General features: G+C 39.7%; 1 protein-coding gene across 1 annotated transcript; it reads right to left on the reverse strand.

The window, feature by feature from the left end:
• Positions 1-4914: 4914 nt before the first annotated feature.
• Positions 4915-27673, reverse strand: fgf10a (fibroblast growth factor 10a). The gene is made up of 3 exons (XM_032540116.1): positions 26116-27673; positions 8601-8704; positions 4915-5771 (listed from the first exon to the last, which is right to left on the reverse strand). Exons 1-3 carry the CDS (start codon positions 26561-26563, stop codon positions 5571-5573), a joined length of 753 nt encoding a protein of 250 aa, XP_032396007.1. The 5' UTR covers positions 26564-27673; the 3' UTR covers positions 4915-5570.

A 27673-nucleotide genomic window follows, 5' to 3' on the forward strand; every position in this document is an offset into this window, starting at 1 on the left:
TGTGTGTGTGTGTGTGTGTGTGTGTGTGTGTGTGTGTGTGTGTGTGTTAGTACTACTACTACTACTCAAGACCACTTTTTGAAGGTCTCATCTCGGAATCAACCGAGACCACAACTACAGGGATAACACTAAATTGCCTGTGCATAGTCTAATTTTATGTGTTAACATCATTACTGTGATTGGATCTAAAACTTTCTGCTTTAAATTCCTTTCTAATTTGAAATTTGTTACTGTTAACCCCCACTCCCCGCCCTCTTATCACGCACTCTCAAGAAAGTGAATCTCGGCGACAGAAGAAGTAATCCTGGCTGTCTGGCACTTATCTGGTCTTGACTTGGTCTCGCCCTGCCTTGGTCTCAGTCTCGATACACTCTGGTCTTTGTGATGACTTGACGTGGTCTCGGATTAGGTGGCATAGACGCCAACGCTGGAATGCACATTTAGAAATGAGATGGAATTATCCTTATTTCTATATTTAAACTTCACTGTGTTTGTCTGCTGATGCCTTAATTAAACCAAAAATCAATCCGTTTTTAATTTATTATGTCATTGCATCTGCGTAAAAATTAGTAAGCTTTTCAACTAAAGCAAAAAGTCAAATGACACAGGTGTTCTCAACTTAACTCTTTGAAGTTTCTTTAACTATTCATCAGTTACTTCTCAAAATCTACATGAACAATGTTTCACATAAGGGGTGGGGGAAAAAATTGATACAGCATAGTATCGCCATATTTTCCGTGGCAAAACTATATCGATACACAGATGCCAAGTATTGATCTTTTATTACATATGTGTTGGTCAGTTTGTCTGCTTGACAATCCCATTTTGCAGCAATAAAATTGGAATGAACAGACCAAGAAATGTTTCTTTTTAGATTAAACAGATGTTGACAAAGTATCCTTTTGGGGACATCATTTGAAATTGGAAAAAAGGTAACAAATTGCAATGTATTGCAGAATATTGCAATATGTTTAAAAACACAATAATATCGTATCCTGATGATATTGTATTGTGAGGCCTCTAAAGATTCCCATTCTTACTTCACATCAAAAATAATATGCGTTATACAACTTTTAAAGCTTGTTCACCTGTTACTCACGTTATTTCTTTACAAGCAATGTAGCATTTAAAAGGCTGTTTTTTTGTGTTGTCTTTTAAACAGAGTCTGGCGCAGTGCCACACAATCCATAGCCATACATCACTTCCAGCAAACTTTCTGGAGAACAAGGGCAAAACCGCATCACCGATCTGTGTTGAACAAATACTTTTGCACAGCTAAAAACGCTAAATCTGTCAGCGCTGTGGAGATTGGTCTGGCAATGTGAGAATACCGGTAGGCGAACATAACCGACAATGTTATCTTCCTTTTTATAACTCCACAGTCCTGCTGTTACAAACATGAGCTAACCACAGACTGTTGTCTCATTCAGTGACTCATGGCAGTGCGTCGCTGCAGTTCATGGCGATCCAATGGCCAGTCTGGCGATCAACTACATTGAACACCTAATTGGGCGTACAGTAACATATACATACACAGACCTTTTGCAGAAGCCAGGGAGGCTGGGTGACTGTCCGTAAAAAGCAATCAGGTGTCAGATCAATGGAAAAAATGCGGCAAACAAATTTGAAATGAAGGAATTAAAATGGAGCTTAGCTGGCTGACTTGCCGTTCCACCAGAAACCTCTCTAAATGCACAGTAGGACGTAGTTTCTAGATAATGTTTTTATAGCACTTTAGTTCTGATAGTAAGTTAGTTAAAAATGCTTATGTATCGGCGTAGGAAAGATTTGTCGATTTTTCTCTTTAATGGATATACAATCCAAATGCCAATTTGCACAGGCCTATTGCCTATTTACAGGTTAAGCAAATGCAGAGCACCATTATCATTCTTTGGGGTCAAAGTTCTAATGAATGGCTCTCCTTTTTGAGCTATGAAGGACTTAATGGGGAAAAATTGAAAATAAGAAAAAGGAGCTGAACATGTAAGGAGGAGGAGGACTCCGGGTTCACCTCCTGGGTTCCAGGAACTCCCTTGGTCTGCTTCCAATGATTGCCCCCAAGCCCCTTTGCCCCCCCAACCCTCTTTACCTCTGCAAATACCCCTCAAACACAACCCAACCCTCCAAACCCAAATTTTCTGGCAACTCCGTTAATCGCCCCCATCACCCCTTCTTCCTCTCAACCACTCACCCCCTCCTTTCACCCTTTGGCATCCCATCCAAACTGCTGCCCTCTCAGCAAACATCTCCCCTCCTCTCTTCTTTCTCGTCCGCCCCCCCCCCCCCCCCCGCCCCCTTCCCCGACTGCTGTAAATGCCCCCAGGACTGTGGTTCTTTCAGTTACTCACCTCACCTCCAAAACCCACACGTCTTCTCCAATTTGGAGCTTACAATCCTCTCTCTCCTCTCTCTCTCTCTCTCTCTCTCTCTCTCTCTCTCTCTTCTCTCTCTCTCTCTCTCTCTCTCTCTTCTCCTTCTCTGGCTTTCTCCCCGGGAAGTAAAATATTCACAGCTGCTGCTGCGGTCAGGTCGCACGGCCACAAGACTCTCTGAGCAAACAGAGGAGCTGTGAACGTGTGAAGCCGATGGTGTACGTTTCATTTGAGGTCCGACACAGGTCCGATAGATTCTGATGTAGTCAAAACAGAAACCGCATACTGAGCCTCGCCACATGCCTCAACAAACCAAACACTAACCAAACATACCCAAGCACAACACTAAAAAAATGACATTGGCAAACAGTTTTTAGAAACATGTTAGGCACACTGTGGAAATGAGAGAAATGAAGTGTGGCTTGGTGCCTCTGAACAGACTAACTCAGATGTCATTGGGGTTGATAATCAGTGTGAAACATCTGTCTTGGATAAATGCCCTGCTTTTAAAGTCTAGCCTTGTTATGTATTACGGGTAAAGGCAAGAGCACATTAAGTCATGTTAAAGTTGCAATAAAAATACATCAAGCTATTCCAAGAGGTCTAAACATGATATACATGCAGACTTGATTCCAAGTTCCAATGAACAAGTGGACAGATTAGTCTCGAATATCAACTCCAGATTCCCATGTTCTAATAGGACTTCAACGGGAAGTCTTACATACGTAGATCTCTGAAGTTGTACCACCAAATAATAAAGACATCTTTGCTTAGGAATGCCAGCCCTTGGACTTTATGAGGGAGGGAGAAGGGGGGATGGAGATCAGTGTCTTGAATGCATTTCAAAGTAATTGTACTTGATATGTCGTTTACAGAACACCCAAGTAATCATATAAACAAAGGACTAGATGCCCTGGGAGGATGAAAGGAAATTTGAATCTCCCTCTGATGCATCATACTTACCCACGTTTTGACATGAGTGTTAAGCACCTCCTGAGTACAAAAAGAGGATCTAGGACCTTTTCTGTAATAAACACAGCGGGATGGACCGACTCTGGTGGATTCCATCATACTCCAAAATTACCTTAAGAACACACACACACACACACACACACACACACACACACACACACACAAACAAACAGATGGCAGAGAGTTGAAAGTGATGGATGCAATGAACAAATTACAACTGTTGCAGCCCCGGTGTGTGTGTGTGTGGTGTGTGTGTGTGTGTGTGTGTGTGTGTGTGTGTGTGTGTGTGTGTGTGGTGTGTGTGTGTGTGTGTGTGTGTGTGTGTGTGTGTGTGTGTGTGTGTGTGTGTGTGTGTGTGTGTGTGGTGTGTGTGTTGTGTGTGTGTGTGTGTGAGAGACCTTGCTCTAGGTCAGATCCTGTTAATTGCTGGAATCTATCTGAACTTTACCAAGATATGACAAAAGTGTGAATGCTGAAGGGAATGGCAGAACCCAGACATCAACAACACAAGAGAGGGAGTTTAAGAAAAAGAGAAGGAAAGCGAGAGAAGAATAAAGAAAACATGACATCATAGTTAATTAGAATCAGGTGATAAACAAGGGAGTGATATTTACGTTATAACATATGTCCTGCTCCATGTGTCTCTCTGTCTCTGGGGGGGGACAGCAACAGGTTTCAGACAAGTAAGGTCAAGGAGGAGGCTTTTCCCAGCTGCTGGACCACACTGATGCACACACCTCTTCACCCAGCTGTGTGTGTATGTGTGCGTGCGTGTGCGGTCCTCCAGGAAGCCATGTTTGCCATGTGTACTTGTAAGGGGAGAGTTTTTTGCAGCGAGAAATAAAAAACCCTAGAACTTGTCAACCAGGTTTTCTGCTGGGTTTCTTTCTACACCGTTTTACTCAGTTTGTTATAGATTACTTAGATAAAGACGAGATGATGCTTTTGAGTTGCCAGAACATTTGAATATTTGAGCGCGGTTGTCATTTTTTGACTTTTTGAAATAGTAGTTTGACAAAATAATCATGGGTAGCTTACAAGCTGTAAAGCTTACAAGCACACAGTATGCATCTATCAATAGTTTGCTAGGCAGACTGAGCAAAAGTCCGTCTGCCCACGAAATATGGTTTCAGAATAACCTAGTGAGTGGACTTTGAGTTAAGATTATTTTGTAAACCTGGTGAAGAATGAGATTTTAACTCATCTCATGGTCTTCATCAGCAGATGGAATTGAAGTGTATATAATCATTGTCACATTGTCTTTTATCTTATAATTCCCATCACTTCTCTTGGTAATATAAAAAGAATACAGTGGATCATTCACCTGGGTCAACTGATTAAAGCATTTCATTGAATGTTTAGTTTATATATAATATATATATATATATATATATATATATATATATATATTGTGGTTATATATTATATATATATATATTGTGTGATATATATATGTGTGTGTATATATGTTGTATAATATTTATTCTATCTCTTTGCTGTATTTACAATATGAACAACCAATAATTGAGCTGTAAAAATCTCTAAAAGCATTCAAAGTCAGCCAAACAACTTAAAGAGAAATATATTTTTATATTTATTCAGGTTTAAATGATTAGTATTCCAAAAAAAGCATAAATGGTAAAAAAGACAAGAATTTGTCCTTTTTGTGTTTTTGTTCTTTTTTTGTTAAATATTACACAAAATAAATAAATTTAAAGAATAAAACATGATCGTGTTAGACTTGCTATTGTGTTGGTGGTTCTTTTCTCATCCTTTACATTTTCTGCTTTTCTTGTCTTTTCTTCTCCTTTTCTTTAAGTCAGCTTTCTATCAAAACCTCTTGTGTTTGTCTTTTCCTCTCACATATTTATCATTTTTATTTCTTCCCGGTCAAACTCTTCACATGTACACAAATCTAGAAATGTGAGTTACTAATCACATTTTGGCACAGAAGTCATTTATTTTCATATCTTCTACTGTGCCAATCAATGTACTTGATAACTTAAAACAGAAAATAGTATATACATTGTATAGCAATATATCTTATTTCTTTCTTAAAAAATAGAAATGTCTTTACGCAACAAAATGTCAATAGGTTTGCATTCTGTTCCTCCTCAGTGCATCATTCAGATCTGATTCAGATCTGTCCAATGTTGACATCGCTGTTCTCTAAAAAAGTCTGATAGCCCGCAGTATGCAGAGCTCTCTCATGGCTGATTCGTCCAATCATCGTGGTTGTACCACAATGGGCAGGAAGTGAGTGGCAGTGTTTTTCCTCCTCGTCTTCTTACCCCTCATTGGCTTGCCATTGGCGTTCAGTCCCACAAACATGTGCTTCTTCTTGTTGCGCCACTCTGCTGAAGCGTAGGTGTTGTATTTGTTCTCCTCGATGCGTTCAATCAGACGGCAGTCCGGACCAAAGTCCCTCTGCAGGGGAGAGACAAAGAATGTAAATGTCACAATTTTTAGAGCTGAAATGATTAGTCCATCAATGTTAATTCCAGTATGGCTGAGCAATTTGGAGAAAAAAAAATCTAATTGTGATTATTTTTGACTGATATTGCAATTGCAATTTGATTAATGATATTGGAGGGAATTGTCACTTTTGCGTCATTATTTTCATTTTCATTGAAGAATACATTCAAATAATTTTGGTGTGATATTTTTGGGAGGATCTGTACCAAAGAAATGTTTTTTTCCAAAGTCTGTAGGATAGGATTTGTAGGCCGGGACCTCTTGGTAGCACCAGCAATATTTAATTCAAAATGGTATTTTGACAGACATCTTAACTTTAACAAATATTGGGCCTCTTGCAATTTGGAGCCCACATAATAAGTAATTGTTCAGCCCTAAATTTCAGTTTCAAGGATTTGCTGCTTGTATTTGTTTTGACGGTAAACTGAATATCTTTGGGTTTTGGACTGTATATATTTATTTCAGATCAACATTGGATACAAGCGCCACTGTGAGCAGATCAGAGCAGACTTTTGCGAAATTACTTTTTTAGACAGGAACGCAATGCTGGAGCGTTTTTAACCCTCATGTTGTCCTCGGGTCAAATTGACCCATTTTCTTATACCAAAGTTCTTTTTAATTCCCCAAAATAACATGATTGATTCCACACAACTCTCTTTGGTAAGTACAAATCTCTACTTTAATTAATTTTGGGACTCAATTCAATTTTCTAGCATTTGAAAAAAACAATTGAAGTGTTTTGTAGTATTGAGTAAAAGTTAACATATTCCAGTCTGTGATTATCCATCAACATAAATTCCTAACTTCTGCTTTTCTAACTCAAACATTAGGTATAATTTCCTATAAATGAGGTTTATGGACCATAAATTCCAAAAAAATAACTGTAAAAGTAAAGTTAATAAGTTAGTGTTACGTAGTGTTAAATGTAAAAAAAGTGACAAAAATGTAAGAAAAAAAGTTAAAAACATTGATTAAAAAGCGTCAACTAAAGTGTTGATTTTCAATTTTGATGAGAAGACAACACAAGGGTTAAGATTTCCACTCTGGAGGGTGGTTTCACTTTTTTGTGTTTTTAAGCCCCAAAAACGCTGCCGCCGTCTTAACGAAAGGCATGACTAATAAAATATTTTGTCGTTTTTACCTGCGAGTGTTGTTGTGTAAACAAGGCCTTAGTTAAGAGACCAAAAAGCAAACCAGGAGTGGGTTTTGGACTAAACTTAAGCAATCTGATGGCATTACCTTGTGCTTGAGGAAAGAGGAAAATGCAATGGTCGTCCTTTTTATAGACAATTAATTAGAAGATGAAAAAGATGTCCAGGTTGTAGGTGGTATAGGTGACGGGGGCAGAGAGGTTAGCATGGGATGCAACGTGTTAAAGGTCTGGGCTCTGTGCCAGGGAAGAGCATCGTGACACTGTGTTAAATAAAGAGAAAATGATCTGAGAGAGTAACATTTGTCGGTTTACTGGAAGTTGCCCTTGTGCTTAAGGCTAACATCGCTTAAACATCCAGTTAACTGGATGCGGTTATTCACAAGCAAAAATGTGCTCTCCACGAGCACAAACACACACACACACACACACACACACACACACACACACACACACACACACACACACGCACACACTTTCTCCCTCCCCCCCACTGTATCTGGCCACAGCTGTTTAAATTGGTTCCAGAAGTAAAACTGAATGTTCTCAAAGCAAAATGAGAATATACTACAGACACTGGGTGGCTTTTTAACGTACGGTGGTTCTCAGTACTGTGCGTGTGCTGACTGCCTTTCAATTAAAATGTTTAGAAAGGCAGATTAAAAAAAAAAACTAATCATTAGTGACATGAAATTGTGGTAAAACAAAATAATATCATTACTGTTTTACTAAGTGACTTACTGGCCAGATCTTAAGAAGATAATCTTTGTATTTAATAGACAAACAACAATTTAAAAAGATTAATTTTATTGAATTTATTCACCCTCATTCAATCATTGGTTTTCTTCAAGAATTCTATAAATATTGAATTATCAGATAAACCTCAAGGCAATCATAACCCTACGTGTCCCATACGTGTATTAATCTGGCAATGTAATGAAACAATGATTTCATTTGATTACCACCGGATAAAGAAGTCACTGTGTAAAGCCAACAAGTGTAATCGAACGCCAGCCCTTCACTGCCGCGCTACTATGGCTTGTGTTGCACCGAGCAGAAGACGTCATGGGAATTCGGTTTCAGGCCATGCAACAGAATGCCTCTCTGTCTTTTCTACCGTGTGTCATTTCATCTGTGGTGTGGCTCCCAGAGAGACACGCTGAAAGTTGGGTCTTTCAAAGTAAGCAAAAGAGAAAAAAGGAGGGAGAGAATGGGATGAAAAAAAGGAGGGAGAGAGAAAAAACATGAAACAAGGGCTGCTCTCCCCAGAGGGACTGAGGCAGAATAGAGAAACTGAAGGATTGTGTTCCCTGTTTCTGAATGGAGAGGTAGGTAGCAGAGACGAGAGCGCACATTGACTGACTTTGGTTCCTATTTCTGGTATAGAGAGTCTTGCAGTCTTGTCCATTGTTTTAAAAAGCATTCAAGAAAAGTCAAAGCTACAGGCTCTGCACTTTACGGAGAAAAGTGTCTCTTTTGCAAGGCTTTGAGTCATTAAGATTGACGCAGATTTACACCGTAAACCTTGACTGTTATGACATGACGCAAGTGTTGGACACTACAAAGTAGAGGAGATTCTGGATTGAAAAGTAACTATATCCTACATTCAAAGGGGCAGATCAGCTACTCACCGCTCCGTATAGCTCTCCCTTCTTGCTGATTGCCAGGTAGTAGTTACTGCTGAGGCCCCTGATGGCCACGACTCCCACATCCACTGACTTGATCTCCAACATACCTGGTGCAGCGGGGACAGAGAGACAAACGTGTCAAAAGGTTATGCGGCTTGGTTTCTCAGATATTGTTGCATTCATGTACATTATGTTTTCCTTTTTGTTCAGCTGACTTTGCGGTTACCAGATACATATGGTCCTGAATAGGGCCGCGACTAATGTCCGTCTCATGATCGATTCAGTGGCTAAACCCTTCAACACTTGGGTTTAGATTAGATTAGATAAACTTCATTGATCACAAATTGGGAAATGTCAGTGCCACAGCAGCAAAATAATTCAATTATGGGCTTTACTGAATCTTGGAAGTGTTTGGATTGTTACAGAGAAGATATGAAATAATTTGAAAGACTATGGGATCTAGAATAGAATAGGCATTTCACTATATTGACATTTGTTTAAAAGGTGAATTGGTGCATCATATTTCAAATATGAGGTTTTAGGTCAGCATGCATCATGCTTAATTGAATTCTATAATTTAGCAAAATGGCTTAAAAATACTGTCGTTGAAACCTGAATCATCTCAGTTACTTTTGCACAAGTGAACCCCAGTCTTGTCTCCCTCTTCTCTTTTTTTCTTCACTGTGTGACAGTCAGACCTCAGACCGGCCTCTTGCCCCCTGTTCATTTGCTGGTTAGCTTGTGGGCTGCATGCCCTGGGACCGAGGTGTAAGCCAGGAAAAAAACATTTCTCCATCCTATGTTTGTTTTTCTGACCAGGGGAGCTAGGGCAGGCAGGCAGGTGGGCACACGGACAGGATTGAGAGAGGCTTTCTGGCTGCCAGGCTGGCAAGAGGTCAAGGCGTCCATATCAGTTTTCAAGCCTGGACCAATTACTGGTTTACGCTGTGGTCGCCAGGCCTTTCTTCTCTCATCCTAAAGCCAGTTACACCAAGCCATAAAACTATCAGGGGTTTGAAAGGATTAGCTGAAGGGCCCAATAGGAAGTGGAGCCTGGTTGCAGGATAGATAAAGTGAGAAACAGGGACAGTCTATCCAGAGCATCTCTAAAGGTCTAGTGTTGCTACTCTTGAGATTTTAAATTGACAGTATTAGACAGCTTCCTGTTTCAGTTATGGGCAACCTTATGACATGCTGCATTTCCAAAAAAGAATTGAATCTGCCTATTTCTCCTATAAAGAGTGAATTGGCTGGATATACAGTAGTAGTAGGGGTACCATGAAAGACAAGAAGAATATTACATTTTTTTATTTTTTTTCCTTAATTATTTATTTGTAGATTATGCACATATTTTCCCACCTTTGGCAGTGAGGCAGTAAAATAAACCCTGGAATAAACTGTGACCAGTAGAAACAACCGACAATACACTATGAGAGATCTAGAAAATGTCTTTTAATCTCGTAAATCCCTGTTTTCTTACCAGATACCCCCACTCTGCCCTCTTTTTCTCTCACTGCTTTTATATAAGCCACTACTAAACTGTGTCACTGTTGTTATTTCTCATGACTTTGTAATAGCAATGAGACTGTTTCGTCTTTGGAAAAGTATGACAACAGCATCAAAATTAATTTGATGTTTTGCAGTTCCAAACAATCTTCTGTTGCATGTGTGTTGCTGGTTTTTAATAGTTTCTGGCCTTCTTTCTTTTTGCTAAATGTAGTGATTGTCATTAATCCATCCCCACTGTTCTTTTATTTGGTCAATAAAGGCGTGTTAAAGCCTCTAAACTTGAAGTAGATTTTCAAAGCTCACAGTGCATCATGTTGGCTCATTATGTTAAGTCCATTAATCACGCAGACCTGTACCACAACACAACACTTATCAATCAGGTTCAAAATGTTCCTAAACTGTAATCCATCAGAATAAGATCTGTCAGTGCTGTGCCAAAGGCCGCTCCACCTGTTCAAACCTTTTCCCTCTACCCGTTTGATGTGGTTTGTCAAAAACCAAAGCACAGGGCTCTTTTATGGCCCCTTTACTAGTTACCAGAAGCAGCCCGTGTGCCTGCGAGTTGAAAGGCCAGGCTGCAACAAAAGGCTTAGATTGCGACAACAGAGTTTATGGCGAGGAGACAGAAAAAAACAGAACCTGAGCTTTTAACACAGACCCATTCATCAGGTTTTTGTCATAAACACACACACACACACACACACACACACACACACACACACACACACACATACACAGATACACACAAGCAAATGGTTTAAACTATTGCTAGTCATAGCTTGCTCTAAAAATTTAAAAGTGAAATATTTTACATTCAACACTTAGCCTTATTGGTTGTTGGTTGTGTTACTGTATATTTCTCTTTTTTTCTGAGAAGGGAAATTGTTTTTCTCCCTCCTTGTGTCCACTGGATCTCAGCCCATCTTAATTATGAATTTTTGTTTTTAAGTGCAAAAGAAAAAACATTTTGTAACCCAACACTGAAAGCACAAAAAGCATAGGATTTAGTTCATATAAAAGGCAGGGACATTTTCCGCTATCACCAAGGGCAAACACCTGTGTGTAACAGGACAACTCTACAACTTTCATAAAAACAAGCCAAAAGGGTCTTTGCTAGTCAAGCCCAAAGCGTAAAACTAACAGAGCCAGAAGTACAAATAAACACAATCTGGCCTTCTAACAGTAAAAAACTGTTCATTAACAACTTCATCAAGACTATTAGGATTTTGCTAAACTAAACTCCAAAGGGACCCTGTCAAATCTCTAAATGTGATTAGAAATTTGCCTTTTAAAATGCTAATCAGGCTCACAAAAGCAGACTGTAGATACGCAACAGCAGCTTTAATAGATTGAAGCCTTTTTTTGATCTACTACATTGATAGGTCATTAAAGGGTTTATGACACTGGCAGATCATGACTGCTTGTGTCTTGAGTTTGTTATGTTAAATCCACGTTTCATGGATGGTTGTTGCTGTTAATTTACCTTTTAATGTTCCTTTCCTTCTGTTTTCCTCATATCTTTCTGTCCTCATTAGGGTTGGGTACCGGAACCCAGGGCTAATACAGCACCGGTGCCTTAACAACCGGTATCTACCGGTCTGAAAAGTAACGCAAATTTCGGTGCCTCATTTCGGTGCTACTGAAATGCCAGCTCCGAAACAGACATTGAAGGCAACACCGAGACGTAACAGTCTGTAGCTGCCGTTGTCTGAAAACAACACGGACGGTGCGTTCACTTGAAACTTGCCTTGCCAGTCTTGTGGTGCATTCAAAGTTATCGTAAAATACCCATACTCTAGTGGTTGTTTTTGTCATTTACCAGCAATTTCTGGGTGAAATTAGTCATTGTTATAAGTCACTGTTATTACATTTTCAATAAATAATTTAATTTTGACCATATGGTCTTAGCAATAAACAAGCCATTTTTGTTATCATTTTGTGTTCCTTTTTTTTAAATATATATATATAAAAAGTTTCCGTTTTAAAAGTCGTTTGAGGGTCGTTTTAGCACCGGTATCGTAAAAAACAAAAAACAATACCCAACCCTAGTCCTCATCATTTGCTTTAAATGGCTCCATTTTCTTCTACTCTTTTCTCAGTTAAAACTTATCTTCCACACACACTGGCATACTGGCTTGCTAACACAGAATTTCTAGTTTTGAATAAAGTACTGTTGGAGTAGCTTACAGTTATTTTATTATTTTATTGCCCAATTGAGTGGATATTAACCTTGGTTTGACATGAAAGTCACTTGATGTCTTTAATAGAGCGCTTTCTTTCTTAATTTATGGTTTGGGGTATTCATGCCTTTTTAGTAGTAGTAGTAGTCAACATAATTCAATTTCAATTCAATTTTATTTATAGTATCAATTCATAACAAGAGTTATCTCAAGACACTTTACAGATAGACCACACTCCAGAATTTACAAGGACCCAACAGTTCCAGTAGTTTCCTCCAGAGCAAGCAACCGTGCGACAGTGGCGAGGAAAAACTTCCTTTTAGGCAGAAACCTCGGTCAGACCCAGGCTCTTGGTAGGCGGTGTCTGACGGGCCGGTTGGGGTTAGAATGAAGAGTGGCAACATAAGAGAGATGACAGGAAATTAAGGTAGACGGACAGGGAATGAGATGCAACAAAGTAGTTCTCAACGCAGGTAACCTAGGTAACTTAAAGGTGCAATAGGTAATACTGACAGCTAGTGTTTAAAATAGTTACTGCAGTACAAATTCAAAATAATGGAGAGAGTCGTCTGCCCCACCCCCTCCTCCCCAGACATAAAGTTTACGTTGGTTGCCAGGCTGAGACCGCAGCAGCCACAACAATGTTGCTAGACGCTTGTGTCACATAGCCAGACATTACTTCACGGCACAGCGGAGTAGCTAACGTTACATGCTGGCTATATTGATAGTCATAAAAGCCCGTGCTCACACGGAGCTATGTTCCCAACCAACAGACACACTTCATCGGCTTAGAATTACAGTAGGAACCGCTAACAATTCCCCAACCTCGCTGTCCTTTTCCACCCGACTGAATTATACACCTTATTGGCTTAGAATTACAGCAACAATCGCTAAACACACTGCTAAGTCACGGTCCTCTTTTCCCAATTTGCAGCCCCCTCTCTTGGCTTAAAATGACTCATCGCTGTCGGCTACGTCCGCTGAACACAATGCACATTGTAAACAGCCGTGGCCCGCTTGTCTTTTTGCGAGTATGTAAACAACTCCGATACTACAGCTATATAATTCAATGTGAATACACGAATGTTGAAATGACAAAACATGCCCGTCCTAGTAGCAGTTATAAATTAACCTGAAGCTAATGCTTACATGTTCAGGAGGAAATCTGCCAACTCGGCATCCTTTTGGGCTCTAAGCTGTCTCAATCTTTAAAATACACCTCCAATATTCACCCGGGTGTGTAACGTTTCTGGTCATGCAACTGTCCTGTTTGTTTTGTTTGCTGCTTTCACGGCTGTACTAACGTTACAGCTGTAGCGCGCTGGCTTTACGTTTTTACAGGTAGATCTGGCAACCCGGCCTGGCTGTCAAACTGGGTAGTTGATAACACACAGGCCAAAACACAAACAGAAATTCATCACGGAACGGAAGGAGAAAATACTGGCATTAGCATTGTTGTCAGAAAAGATAGTATTTCAACTTTGCATGATTCCTTAATATCTGATGATGTATTGGGGTCATTTTAAGATTTATTACAGTAAATATATTACATTTTGGAACTTTAGTAAATATACGATACTGTAAGACATTCACTTAGACGTTAAGATGAATCAAACAATCATTGTCCCTTTTTTCAGAGAAATTTATGCTCTAAACAGCATCACCGTGCACAAATACATAACATGCTCACAGATCCACACACACGGGAACACACATACTGCAGACCTCCTGTCGAGCCCCCTGGCCCCCTTTAGAAACACGGTCAGTGAGACTCCAGCTGAACCTAAAGGTTATGGGAGGTTATGAAAATCTTTCCACTGTTTATCCAGGGGCTTTTTTGAAGATTATACAGCGGTTGTTCACAATTTGACCTCGACATGGTAACCAGCTGTGAGTGGGTCTACTGCATGCCTGCAGCCCGTAGTGGTCTCACTGTATTGTGAAATATTGTCACTTCCAGACTAGTTTATGTCATGAACTCAGCGAGAATTATGGAATTGGTTTGGTTCCTTTGTTCTGGGTCCAATATTTAGATATTTGCATGACTTTACTGTTTTTTTTGCAGCGACTAAATATGTCACGCTTTTTCTTTGATAAATATAGAAATATAAATGTGTAATCCAAACAACAAAAAAACAAATTAAAAGTGGCCCCTATTATGTAATAAAAAAAGATTTAATATCTGAATTGCATCAGTTGAGGTCTGAACACTAATCATTTTTCTCTTGGAAACTATGGCAAGAGTGACTGACAATGTCTCGGATTCATTGTGACAAGCAACTGCAAAAAAAAACAACTCAAAAGAGAGAAAAACAAGAAAAGACACAAAAGAAGAATAGACAAATTCAGAAAGAAAAATATATGAAACATATTGATACACATGAAACTATTCTGCTGTATTTGGCCATATAGATACATAAAACAGAGAGCAAAAGGCATGCAAACAGTTCTTCTTGGCCACTGCTGCATTTTAGCAAACCCGTGTATTTAAAAAGCTTAAACTACTTTCTTTGCATTATTTTTTTCTTGATGTTTGGTTGAATATTTCCATCTCTCTTTGCATGGAGAGTGCTGGTGAAGGTATTGGGTTGGACTGGAAACTGCTGTATATTATGTGTTTTGAGCGTTGAGGTATTGGTTTAGACTGATGTGGTTGACATTAGGATCATCATGCACTAAGTGGCCACATCACAGCCTGCTTGGCCAACGGTTTTGACCAAAGCAGAGAAAACAGAGGCCTGTTTCTGATTCAACAGCATCAATATTGTTTTACAAATAGAATTCTTGTCTAACTGATTTGTTTTCTTAATTAGTTTTGCTGGTATTACATTTCTGGGTTATACATTTGATTAAACAAATGTTGTGGGCCCTTTTATGTACTACATTGAATGAGTTTCTTCTCAAGTATTTTTTTCATTAGCAGGGTTATTCTCTTTGACCTGCACTCACTGTGTTATTTAGCGTATTCTTTCCCCCATGATGGTTTTATTTCCTTCCCTGACAGGAACACTCACATCACTGTCTTTTTTTTTGTTGGACAGAAATGGCCAAAACCACACATTGTTCTTCAGGCTGTATGTGATTTCAAAACTGGCTGGGGTATGAAAAGAAAAACAAACCCAGATTATTCCGAAATCGAACAAAAGGGATCACCTGAGTGAAAACCCTCAGTTTAAAATACCAGAAGTCTAGCCAACAGATACCGTTAACTTTCTCGTCTGTGCCGCTCATCATTCCAGCACCGGATTATTTCAGATCACTTTACGGGGTGCAGCAAGACCGCAGCAAGTTATGTCACACACATTTAAGAGCTGCTGGGAGGAAACCAAAAGAAATTTACAGTGATGTTAATGGTGATTTGATGGAGAGGAGAAAGAAAAAACATAACCACCTAAGATATTGCGATTCCTTTAACACAGTTGACTTTGTAACATGATAAAGTGCCAAAGCTGCCAGCTTCTGTCAAAACATTTCACAAGCCTGACACGACAGGAGTTATGTTTTCAGGCAAAGTGCTGTGACCGTCGTCTGATTTCACACATTTTTTATTTATAGTTCAGCTGCCAGTGAGATGTTGCCCAACTGTTGTGGTTGGATTTGTTAGCGTTGGACTTTCAGCTTTAGAAATCTTGTTATATTACACCGCAGATACAATGCACCGACGTGCTTAAATATTATTCAGTTAGCCACAGGTCTTTCTGTCTCTGTATCATAACTTTCTTTGCCTCACACGTGTGTTTATGATGTACACACACATGCACGCACGCACGCCCACGCACACACACAAACACACACAAAGAGGGTAATTAGCTGGCATTCCTGGCTGCTCTTTTCAAACGGCCAGGCTGTCCAGATGCCTCTCTGGACTCAACTCTAAGCTTTCAGCTCTACCTTTGATGACTCCATTAGGAGCCTCACTTTCATGGCGTGCGTGCGTGTAGCAGAGTTAGGGTTAGAGTGAGAGTGTATTGGGGAATAAGGAACGTGTGTGTGTGGTGTGTGTGTGTGTGTCCGTGTGTGTGTCCGTGTGTGTGTCCGTGTGTGTGTCCGTGTGTGTGTCCGTGTGTGTGTCCGTGTGTGTGTCCGTGTGTCCGTGTGTCCTGAAGCATAGCGTGTCTATATGGCAGCAGCCCTGGATGTTACCTGTTAAAGGTGCTTTACTGGCCATGCATTCTGCCTATTCACATGCACCAGGCGAACACCAAAGTGACACTTTTAGTATTAGGCTTCCAGTGCATTTTATGTCTGAAAATATGCTATAATGCTATTCAGGCTCTTTGCTTTTTGGTTTTCTAAAAGAATTTAGAAAAGAAATTGGGCTGAAATTAACGTTTTTTTTAATTAGAGCTGCAAAGATTAACCGATTAGTTACAATTATTCAACTATTTTATTAATCTGCAACTATTTGGATAATTAAAATGAATCGGTTTGAGTCATTTTTTTTAAATTCTCTATTTCCAGCTTTTAAAAGTGAATCTTTTCTAGTTTCTTCACTCCTCTTTGACAGTATACTAAATATCTTTGAGTTGTGGACGAAACAAGGCATTTGAGTTACTAATCAATTAATTAAGAAAAATAAAAAACAGATTAAGCCTAATTGCCAATAAAAAAACAATTGTTAGTTACTACACTAATTTTATTGTAATTTAATCTAACGATTATTCTCTTGATTATTTGGTCGGTCCATAAAATGGCCATCACAATTACCTAGAACTCAACGTGACGTCTTTTAAATAAACTGACCATTTGAAACCCAAAGATATATAATATAAAGTCACTTAAAACCGATTGAAACAGTAAATCTGCACACGGGAGAAGCTGGACCCAAAGCCAATTTAATACCTGAGCTTCAAAAATGTCTTGCAAGCTTATCAAAATAGTTTCATGTTAATTTCTGTGGATTGCCCTTTAGATTTATCTGATGATGGTTTCAGATCTGAAAAGGACCAGATTACTGAGTCAGAAAGTTGTTTTGTTTTCTCCAACAAGAGTTCACTTTTCAGCCCAGTTTACAGTGTAAAGGGTCATTTTATGGGATTATGCTGTGGAAGAAGCAATTAAACCACACTCCAAACTGTATTTTTATAATCTGAGTTTAACATTTCACATTGGTGTTTGCATGTTTTTGTCTTTCTTTTTCTTCACAATGAAATTCTAGAACAAAGTAGCGCTGGCTCCAATTTTGCTAATATTATGCAACGTTACAACATTAAGGCATGGAGAAAAGTGTCAGGCTGACTTGGCAAATATTGCAGTTTCCGGCTCTTAACATTAAATGATGCTACGTTCCCATCATCATTTTTGTTTAGTCGAAAGTGAATATTGCTGGGATTCTGGTTTGCATTTGTTATTTAGACAAACACAAACTGTTGTATTGATTTTAGGACAGCACTGTGATGAGCCAGAAACTGAGTTGAATGGGCAACATGTTTGCAAGTTTTCAAGGATAGGACTCCGTACTCTCAGATGTGTCCAAAACGTCCACACATCTTAAGTACATTTGTAAAGTACACATCTGCTCATTTAGCATTTGTATACCAGTTGCATGGAGATGATGATTCACATAAAATCTTGATAGTTTGGAAATCTGGTTGATTACCGAGAACTAGTTGTATTTCAGAGTATCTCCCACTGCTTCCTTTTTTCTCTTCCTTTCTCAAGAATATTTTTGAGTGTACTTTGCAAGAATCCTCCACATAACATAAACAATGAAAAAGGCCGTCCATCAAAACCAAGATGTCCAACTTAAGATTCTTTGTGGACAGTAATTGACTCTTGGTGTTTGGAGCCATTTTCTTTTCAGGAAATCAAAGTGCTCCAAAGCAGCGGAAGATCTCACAGAAACATCATTTGCCCCTAAAAGACTTTTGGTTGGGCCTAACTGGTGGAATTTGTGGCAGGGCCTGCCTACAGAAATCTGGCTCTTATTTCAATCTTTGTGTAGCTGACACATTAATGGACGGGAGTGAGTTAATAGGAAATATCAAGCAGCAATGGTAAGAAAAGATGTAAACTGGGATGAATAAGTAGACGGATCCTGTCATTTCAAAAGCTTTCAAAAGTATAACAACTACACTTTAACAATGTAGAACTATCTTAACCAGAAAAAATCTCAACCAAACGTATTAACTGTGAAGAATTGTTCTGAGTATTTTCAGCTCTGCATATTTTTCCAGACACATCCAAAACATTACCATACACATGCCCCATAAATTACCCTGTTTGGGTGCTTGTGGGGTCAAAGCGCACTCATACATCTGGACCTCAGGACCTTTACATTCACCTCTACGTTGGAGATGAAAAATAGTGCAGACAAAGGTGGGGAGAGAGAGGCGAGGAGTTGCGTAAATAGTATTTGTTTTTACTTATCTTGACTTAAACAACATTTTTAATATTAATTGTAGATTCTCAACAAAAACTATTGAGATGAAAATGTTGCATTTGACTGAAACATTGCAGTTTAGTGACTCAAGTTTAATTAAATATGCAAATCAAAAATGGGCAGTGTTTTTACAAATTAATGCCACATCTGACAACTGTCTTTATTACTACATGTAGAGTCTACATGTAGTAATAAAGACAGTAGACCATCAAGGAATTGTACTGTTGCAGTAATGGGGAGATGAAAATGCAAAACACCAATGAGCGCTGCACATCTTGCCATGGTACGTGCCAGATCATTTCTTACATAACAACTCATATTGGGCCTTTGAACGTTTCCAGAAAGTTGTAAAACTTCTACAGCAGGTAAATTCAGCAAAGCTTACTCCCTCACAGTCTCAGGTCCACAGAGTAACCTGCACATCAGTACGTCTGGGTTTTCTCAGTGCGGAGCCTCTGCTTTTTAGATATTGACGGCCTGATTTGTAGGACTCTCAATAACTCTTATTAAACTAAACTTAAATTAAATTCCAGTTAACACCAGTAAACTGCCTGTTAATCTCTCAACAGTCTACAACAATGTTACCAATGCTTTGGCTTGGTTTCGTTATAGTAAAATAACATTGCTCTTATGTAAGATATACTTAATGTTATGTAATATTTCTGCAGGACATTGACCGTGTTTGCTGTGTAGATTCCAGTAAAAGGAATCATGAATCAGAACTGACATGATTTGATCCAGACACTGACGCTGAATTTCCAATATTACCAAAACATCATTATGAAGAGTGGCACGTGAAAATGAACTGCTTGAGTATTGAGGATTTATTCATCCATACAAGCAGATTGTATCTTCTAGGATGTTATAAGGTGATAAAGTAAAAGAGCCTGACTAATTTCACTCGTTACTTCAAATGGTTTTCCACGATTTTGTTTTTTTGTTTTTTTTACAACCCATCAAGTTGGTTCAGCCATAAGCAAAAATGAATGCCAGTGCAGTTGGAGGGAGGGACAGAGGCAGTATATGTTTATTGTATGTTTTCAGAGGACAGCTGAATCTAATTGTTGATGTTAAACTTGGCTCTGGCAGCTTTAGGAGTACTCAATGATAGGTTCAGCATTTCCTGAACAAGCTTGTGCGGAGATGTTTGCACACCACATTTATTTACGGCCGTTGGACAGAAGAGTCCATGAAGATGTCAAAGTTACTTTGAATGTAAAGCAACTCTGACACTAACCTCTGGTCCATCCAGTACCTCCTCATAACTCTCTTTTTATGGGCCACACTGTTACCTTTTCCCACGAGAACCCTAAACTCATCACACACAATGCGGGGAGAAACAGTTAGAGTAAGGCAGCAAAAATGAAGACGTACAGAAACTAAAAAAAGGGGAAAGGCTGGGACTAATTTTAAGATGTTCAGGAAGGGCAGGTTTGTGTTAATTTTGCGGAGTAATTTGAGGTGTATGGATGCAGAGTAGTGTTAATTTTGTCACCTATTTTTAATTTAGTCTTAGTCTTGTGCCAAATGTCCTTGTTAGTTTTAGTCATATTTAGTCATTCACATAACTTTTGTTAGTCAAGTTCTAACCAACCATTTCAGTTAAATAGTTATGACACATTCTGATTTTTGTCAATATTATTGTACGTAAAATGCGACCAAATATCATGCCTTTTCATTACTTAACCAGTAAATTCCTGTAAAGCAACAAAAACAACCACTGGATGGGAAAAGGGTATTTTACAATAACTTTGAATGCAGCACGAAGCTGGCGAGGTAAGTTTCATGTGAACGCAACATCATTTTGTGTTCAGACAACTGCAGAGGAATTCTCTACAGTGAAATACAAATGTTTACACAGTCTAACTGCGGCATTTTAACTGTGTTTAGTCCAGGTGCTAGCTAACGGTAGGCTAACGTAACCTGAAGCGCACACATTTAAGTGGCACCGAAATGAGGTCGTTAAGGCTGTATTAGCACCTGGTCTCGGTACCCAACTCTAGAAAAAATCAGAATATTCTCTCATGATGAAAAAGTAGAGACGATTGTAAACAAAAATGAGGAGAGATTTGTCTTAGTTTTTATTTTATGCAAAATAGTTTTTATTGTACTTTATGTGCCGTTTTTTTTCCGTCAACAAAAATGCATGTTAATTTAATCTTAGTCAGCGTTTTTGGACATTGGTGCAGTTTCGTCATTGTCTCGTCTAAGTCATGGGAAAAAAAATGTTGACGACCCCATTTATTCACATCTCGTCTGACGAACTTAACACTAATGCAGAGGAGAAATATAAAAAGGTGCTTGTGGTTTTGAAGACCTTTTTCAAATCACAAATTTACATTCCATGTTTTAAAAGAAAAAGAAAATGATTCCAACATTTCTTGGTGAATTTAGCTTTTTTTGTAATATGGAATGTAACTGCAAAAATCTCGCCAAGTAATTTTAGTCCTAATAGGCCAATTTTCTCAAAACAAGTGTGACAAATCTTCAAAGTTTTTATTAGTGCTGGGCAATATGACAAAAAAATTGTATCATTGTATTTTTGAAGATTCTGGCGGTTTCACGGTATATTACGGTATTTTCCTTCTTTTGCCTGACTGAGCCTTTATATAGGTTAATGGCTTATTCTACTCTCAGGAGTACATAGAACATACAATTTTTCATTATCATATTGTTTACTAAAACTGATTACTAAAGGGTTTGCTTGGCTCCACAACAGACAATAGCGTTATATGAAGGAGAATGCATGAAACAGTTACAGAATCTAAACTATTTTTGTTGTGCAAACTGCAAAGTAGTAAAATAAATGTAGATCAAATTTCCCTTTCCAAACATCATAGGTGCAAGATAGTTGTATAAACACTACCTTGGCCACAGATAAGTTACGTTGTTGTAGAAAAGTGGGCGAGTGAACGTAGCGCCGCTGTCAGGCTCCTTCGGTGTTTGAATAATGTTAGCTAGTAGGTTGGCAGACGTATTTAAGCGAGGCAAGACATTTTAAATCCAGTGTTTTATTCACTTGTCAATCTCCCGTTTTTCTCAACGGTCTGTCGCGGGACCGTAGGTGGATTGTTATTGCGTTCGTAATGTTGCTCCGCTGCATGCTTGAAGTGGCGTCTCTTTAATGTTAGCACGGCTGAGTCATGTTAGCGCAACCAAGTAATATTAGAGCAACGGGCAACAACAGTGGCTAAATTATGTCCAGTTTTTTTAGAAACAAAAAAACTTGGGAACAGCAGACGGCTCCCCTCTTGAGCTAGCTACGTTGTTCTCGTGTATCTCCGGTCTTTCTTTATTCTCTCTTTCTTCTCTGTTCTTGAATGTGCAGTAGCGTCCGGAGCCTCTCCCAGCTTAACAGACTGGCAGTATGCTACCTGGCTAGCTAGCAAATGTTACTCAGCATGCTGTTCGGCGGTGTGATTTGTAAATGTAAAATTATTAGGCTAGTATTAGAAATTGTATTTCACAAATATATTGTGTTTTATCCTGTTACAGAGAGTTAGATGTGGGTTTTTAATTGTTGTGTTATAAAGTTATCAGTGAGAAGGGTACGCAGTTAAAAGGCCTCCCGTACTCAATTCACTACTTTGGTCACAGCGCTGTCTGTGACAATGCATTGGTATTACGGTATGTAAAAAAATCAATAAAAAAAAATCAGATCATACGGGAAAATAACACCGGTACCGCCCAGCAGTAGCTTTCATTATTTCCATTACAATTTGACTTATTTCATGAATTTTCTAGAATCCAGTGTAAATGTTCCTTCATTCTAGTGCAGTGATCTGCCTTATTTTGTCTTGTTTAAACATACCGACACTCGCAGACACTTCTCAAATTAGGCCTATATTATATTAAGATATTTTGTGTTATATAAATACCCAGTATAAAACCCAACTACAGATTCAATTATTGAAAAATGTACTTTGTACAATGTGGAATATGCACTTTAGGAGAATAGTTTCCTCCAGAAGAATTAAAATGTATTACAGTCTTGCACACAGAATGTGAAATTTGCATCCCCCAGCTATGGCACATAAGTAAAGTAACAAAGCGGAGTATCAAAACATCCAAAAGTGATGTGTGTGGTGTTAATCTTTGCATTAACAAAGCTTCCTGACTCGGGTCAAACCAGAGGGGCTGGAACTGTGTAAGTAGCCTGGACATGGAAAACCTGCACTAAATCAAAATAATGTCCAGTGTATTAGACTCTTCATACATTGTGGTGTGTTTGATTCCTTCATGTCAGTGTGTTCTGTGTCTACTGTGATTAATGTTAACAGTAAGGATGTGTGGCAGTTTTTACAATCCGGGTGGCCACAGTGAGAATCAAAACTCCAACTGTGGTCAATTTGGCACCATTCATTACTAATTGAGCTACGCAGGACCACAAGTCTGTGGTCCAACAGCAAACACATGTCCATTTATTTCATTGCTTCATTTGTTTGTTTGTAAACAAGATGTGGCAGTCCGTGGACGACAATGAGGGAAGAAAACAAGGACTTTTTTGTTGCTCATGTGCAGTGAAAGGATCAATTCTAATCACACTGCCCGACAGGATTTTCATAGTCAGACTAGGAGTGACTTATTTTGAATGCCTTATGAGGTGGGACGGGTAAAAGGGCATTGATCACATGAACACAAATAGACAAACTGACATGCACCAGTGAAAACACATTCACAATCAATCGCAAGCCCTAAACCACAAATGATGTACTCCCTTTAGCTTTGACAAGATGATTAGAAAGGCTTGGCGGTGGAGGAGAGCCTCGACCCCGCAGCTGGAGCTGCAACTTTTTTATAACCTCTGACACCATCTAATGACACTCATTTGCAATCTGACCTCCTGAACATTACCAGACTACTAGACCATGATAACAACACTAACAACTGCCCCCTCACTAGCTGTTAATTTGATGCTTTTCTTAGGGGGTAGGCCTAGTCCATTTTTGACAAATAAGATTTTGGGTAAACTTGTGCAACACACTGTGTTTGCTCTGACACATTGGATAAATTTGTGTGCACTGTGTTATCTATTTTTAATTATATGATATAGTATGTTATATGTAGAAGATTCTCTCAAAAGAGCCATTGTGTGTTAAATGAGCACATAAAGTTCAGAAACCTGCATCAAAGACCTAATTTGTCCAAACGTCTGTGTGCAGCTTTGAAGCAGTTGTTTTGGTTCCATCAGCTCTAAAACTGTGTCTGTTAATAAACAATGTTATAATGTGTATATGCATATAAAAATAACTTCTGAGCAGGAATGGTCCTGCAAAAAGCATGTCTAGTATGTCAAGTAACACATCTATGTTCTCCGTTAAGAGAGGAGAATTTAATTATGTTCTGTTTGGTTTAGTTTGAAGGGTACAATTTGTTCTCTCCTGATTTTAGAGCGCATGCAAAATAGCAGGAGGTGGCACATAAGCACACAAACTGCTGTACACGCAAGCTTGTGTCAATTGCGAATACGGTAATGCAAAGCACTCACTATTATGAGTGCTGACACACACATTATTAATTATTATAAGCCAAATCTTCCATTACCACCAGATTTCCACCCATCTCTTCACGAACAGGAAACAGCTGCGCTGCTATCAGTATACAACTTGATGAAATCTACTAATACTCCAACTTGACCTAAGGATTGGCAGCCCTCTATTTAGAATTTTTCTTTGCCTAGAAAGTTCTCAACTACTTCCCACTGCAATCAGGTGCAAGAGCTGTTGAAATTGATAGATTGCGCTTCTAATGACATGACCTGATGTCATTATAGTAAGTGACACGTTGCACCCTAATGGTTGAGCTTTTAAGTGCATGTGTATGTGTGTGTTTGCACATGTGCATGTGTGTGTGTCAGAGGACTGCAGGCAAAGCAAGGGGAGGGAGGAAGAGACGCTAATTGAAATTCCTTCAGCCATGTCTGGCAGAGCCTTGGTGTCTGAATGACACACACACTCACAAACACATGCACACACATATTCACACTGGCCCTGGCCCTAATAAAAGTGGGCTTTGCCATATGGAGGCCATGTGCAAGACTTGTGTGTGTGTGTGTGTGTGTGTGTGTGTGTGTTCTCTTAGCTGGAGAGGCTTGTACAGCACCACAGACAGATGTATGCAAACCTATGTGTTCGGTATGAAGTTATGCAAATTATAAATATCCATTCACGAAGATAACATTACCAGACACACACACACTTTACATGCTGTGACAGAATCGAACACATACAGTAGAAGCAATGCAGCAAGAGCCTCTTTTGTTATCTAAAATAAATTAGCTGGTGTTTTTGGCGTCACTCATCTCAAAGTGAGCTGTCAGGGAAACTCTAGGCAGGTAAATGTGGGAGTCATGTTTTGTTCTCCCTCAACAACTATTGTCAATGTGCCCTGAGGCGATGCGGCTATTCTGAGCTACGCAGAGACCAGAACACTGTGGCAGTCGTGGAGAACTTCCAGATGTGTCTTACTAGAAGATAAAGTTGTGGACAGAAGAATGATAACAGCCGATTTCTTATTCTGAAACAGTCATAAATGATGATGATGACCCTTGCAAGGCATCTTGCGAGGCTTAAGAGCTGGGAGTCTACCCGGTGTGTTAGTGTAACTGTGTAAATGTGGTGCTGATGAAAAAAGAGCATGTGTGCTCAGTGATCCTTCTTAGGATAAATAAAGGTTAAAATCATATTTCACAGCCCTCAAAAATGCACAACCAGAAAAAGGAGCAAGAATTGCACGGTTATTACTTTACATCTGAGACTGTATAACCTTATACTTAACATGTGTCCGCCACTATTATAGCTGCGGCACGATAGCAGTAAGTGGACTTGTCATTCTCCCCAGGGGTTTGGTAATAGCTGTGTTTTAGATATTTCCTTGAAGAAGAAGAACTTTCTCTGGGCAATTTCCAATTGGTTCCAGTGGATCATCTCTCTTTTTTATCTTCTTGGCCACACATTTTGTTTTTTCCTCTCCGTTTCCCGCTGTCATGCTCCCCCCTAGCAGGGACAGACTTTCTGTAGTCTGGCCTGCCTTTACACATAGCCAAAATGCTGAAAAGCATGCGGCTCTGTTGTGTTTTTTTTTTTTTTGCCTATTCACCTGTTTTGATGTGCATGTTTGCCAGGGGTGAAAACCAGAAGCATCTCTCTTCACAGATAAACACAATGTGAGAAAACCAGTCCCATCATTTGCTGTAGTGTTTTTTTTGTTTGTTTTGTTTTTTGGACATATGTGGACATTAAAATGTTTAATAGCAAACTTTATAACATGGATCTCCCTTCTATCAATTTTTAGTGCAACTAAAAAAGTAGGTAACTTAATGGCTCAAAAAATTTAGAAAATCTCAGATGGCCTTCCAATTCTCACAAGCTGATATTCCCATTCTTACATACAGCTCAAAATATAAACAACCAATAAAACATTGAACAGTGTAGCAAAATCAACTTACTGTATGGATCATCCTCACTTTTGGTGCCATTAACTTTTCCTTTCTTGTCAATGCGAAGGAAGAATTTCTGGTAGGAGAACAGTTTCCTTTTGCGCACATCTCCTTGTAGATGGTTGTAGCTGCTCCGCACGTGGCGCCCGACGACCGACGCCAAGGACGATGAGACATTGGTTGCCCGTGGCAACCTAGCAGAGGATGCGTGCAGAGGTGCCGGTGATGAGGAAGGTGGATGATGTGAGGTGAAGATTTGAGGAGGAGTCCCTGGTGGTGCATTGTGGTGCTTTTCAGAGTCGGGTGGTAAAGCGGACAGGGGCGACGATGAGGAGGGTCCGAGCAGGAGAAGCAGGAGTAGGAAAGTGACAGAGAGGATGAGTGAAGGAGGTCTGTAGCAGGGGCAGGTGGAGAGCCAGGCGACCAGTGCACCTTGTGTCACTGTCCATCTACACATGGTAGTGGAGCTGAGAGAGCTGTGGAGGAGCTCAGGGGCTGGGGCATGCTGAGTTGGGTGCAGGGAGAGGGAGCGAGAGTGGGAGAAACTCCCCCTGACTGACCACCTCCTCTGTCTGGGGACCCCCAACCTCACTGGGACTGTAGGTGTTATAACCTGAATGGCTGACTAGATGTGATGTAGCGTTATCGGTAAAAGTGGTGGCGATGCAGCTGCTGGTGGGGGGGGGAAGCCTGCAGTGTTGTGACTGACTCTGCTGAAGTCCCCGGTGCTGTTTATTCCTCAGCAGCGCCACATCAATAACTCAGATCTTAACGGGAACAACTGGTGGTTAGCCTCAAAGACCTCTCACCACCTCCTCCCTCTCCTCCCAACACTGCTGCTCTTTGCTCCTGGTTGCTCTCACACACACACACACACACACACACACACACACACACACACACACACACACACACACACACACACACAAACACTTACTCACTCACTCACTCAAAATCCCTTTGTAAAGTTTAAATGTACACCTACACTTTCACATGCAAAGACAAAAACACACAGTTCATTCATATACACTGCTAAAATCTATTCCACCGCACACATGTCCCAATCTATTGATCTTCCACAGTCCAGGGAGGTGGATAACAGAAAGGCGTAGGAGGTCTGGATAAAAGATGCCAATCTGCTCAGTACTAAATGAATAAATAAAAACAAGGAAAAAAAAAAAAAAATCTCCCAAGAAATCCACACAATGCAGGCCCCAAAAAAAGAAATTCACAGAATCCAGACTTTCTTCTCTTCTTTGCTCTTTTTGTATCTCTTGGTTTGTCAGAGCTGGTTTGAAGATACTTGAGTGGTTAACTGAGCCCGGGAGCTCTTGTCTTTCTCTCTTGCCTTGTTGTGCGTCTTGTCAGTGAGCTTAGCTGAGCTCCCTATTTCTCCTCTGTCCTCTCGGAGTCTGAGTGCTGGAGCAGTGCGTTGCCTCTCTTCTTTCCTCCTGTGTGTGGCTCCCTCTCCTTTGGCCCCCTCCCTCTTTCCTATGCCTCTCCCTCTCTGCTATCTCTATCAGCGCTGCGCTTTCTGGTTATCTGGAGTTTCTCTGAGGTGACTGAA

The sequence above is a fragment of the Etheostoma spectabile genome, chromosome 16 (genome assembly GCF_008692095.1).
Source record: "Etheostoma spectabile isolate EspeVRDwgs_2016 chromosome 16, UIUC_Espe_1.0, whole genome shotgun sequence".
Taxonomy (NCBI): Eukaryota; Metazoa; Chordata; class Actinopteri; order Perciformes; family Percidae; genus Etheostoma; species Etheostoma spectabile.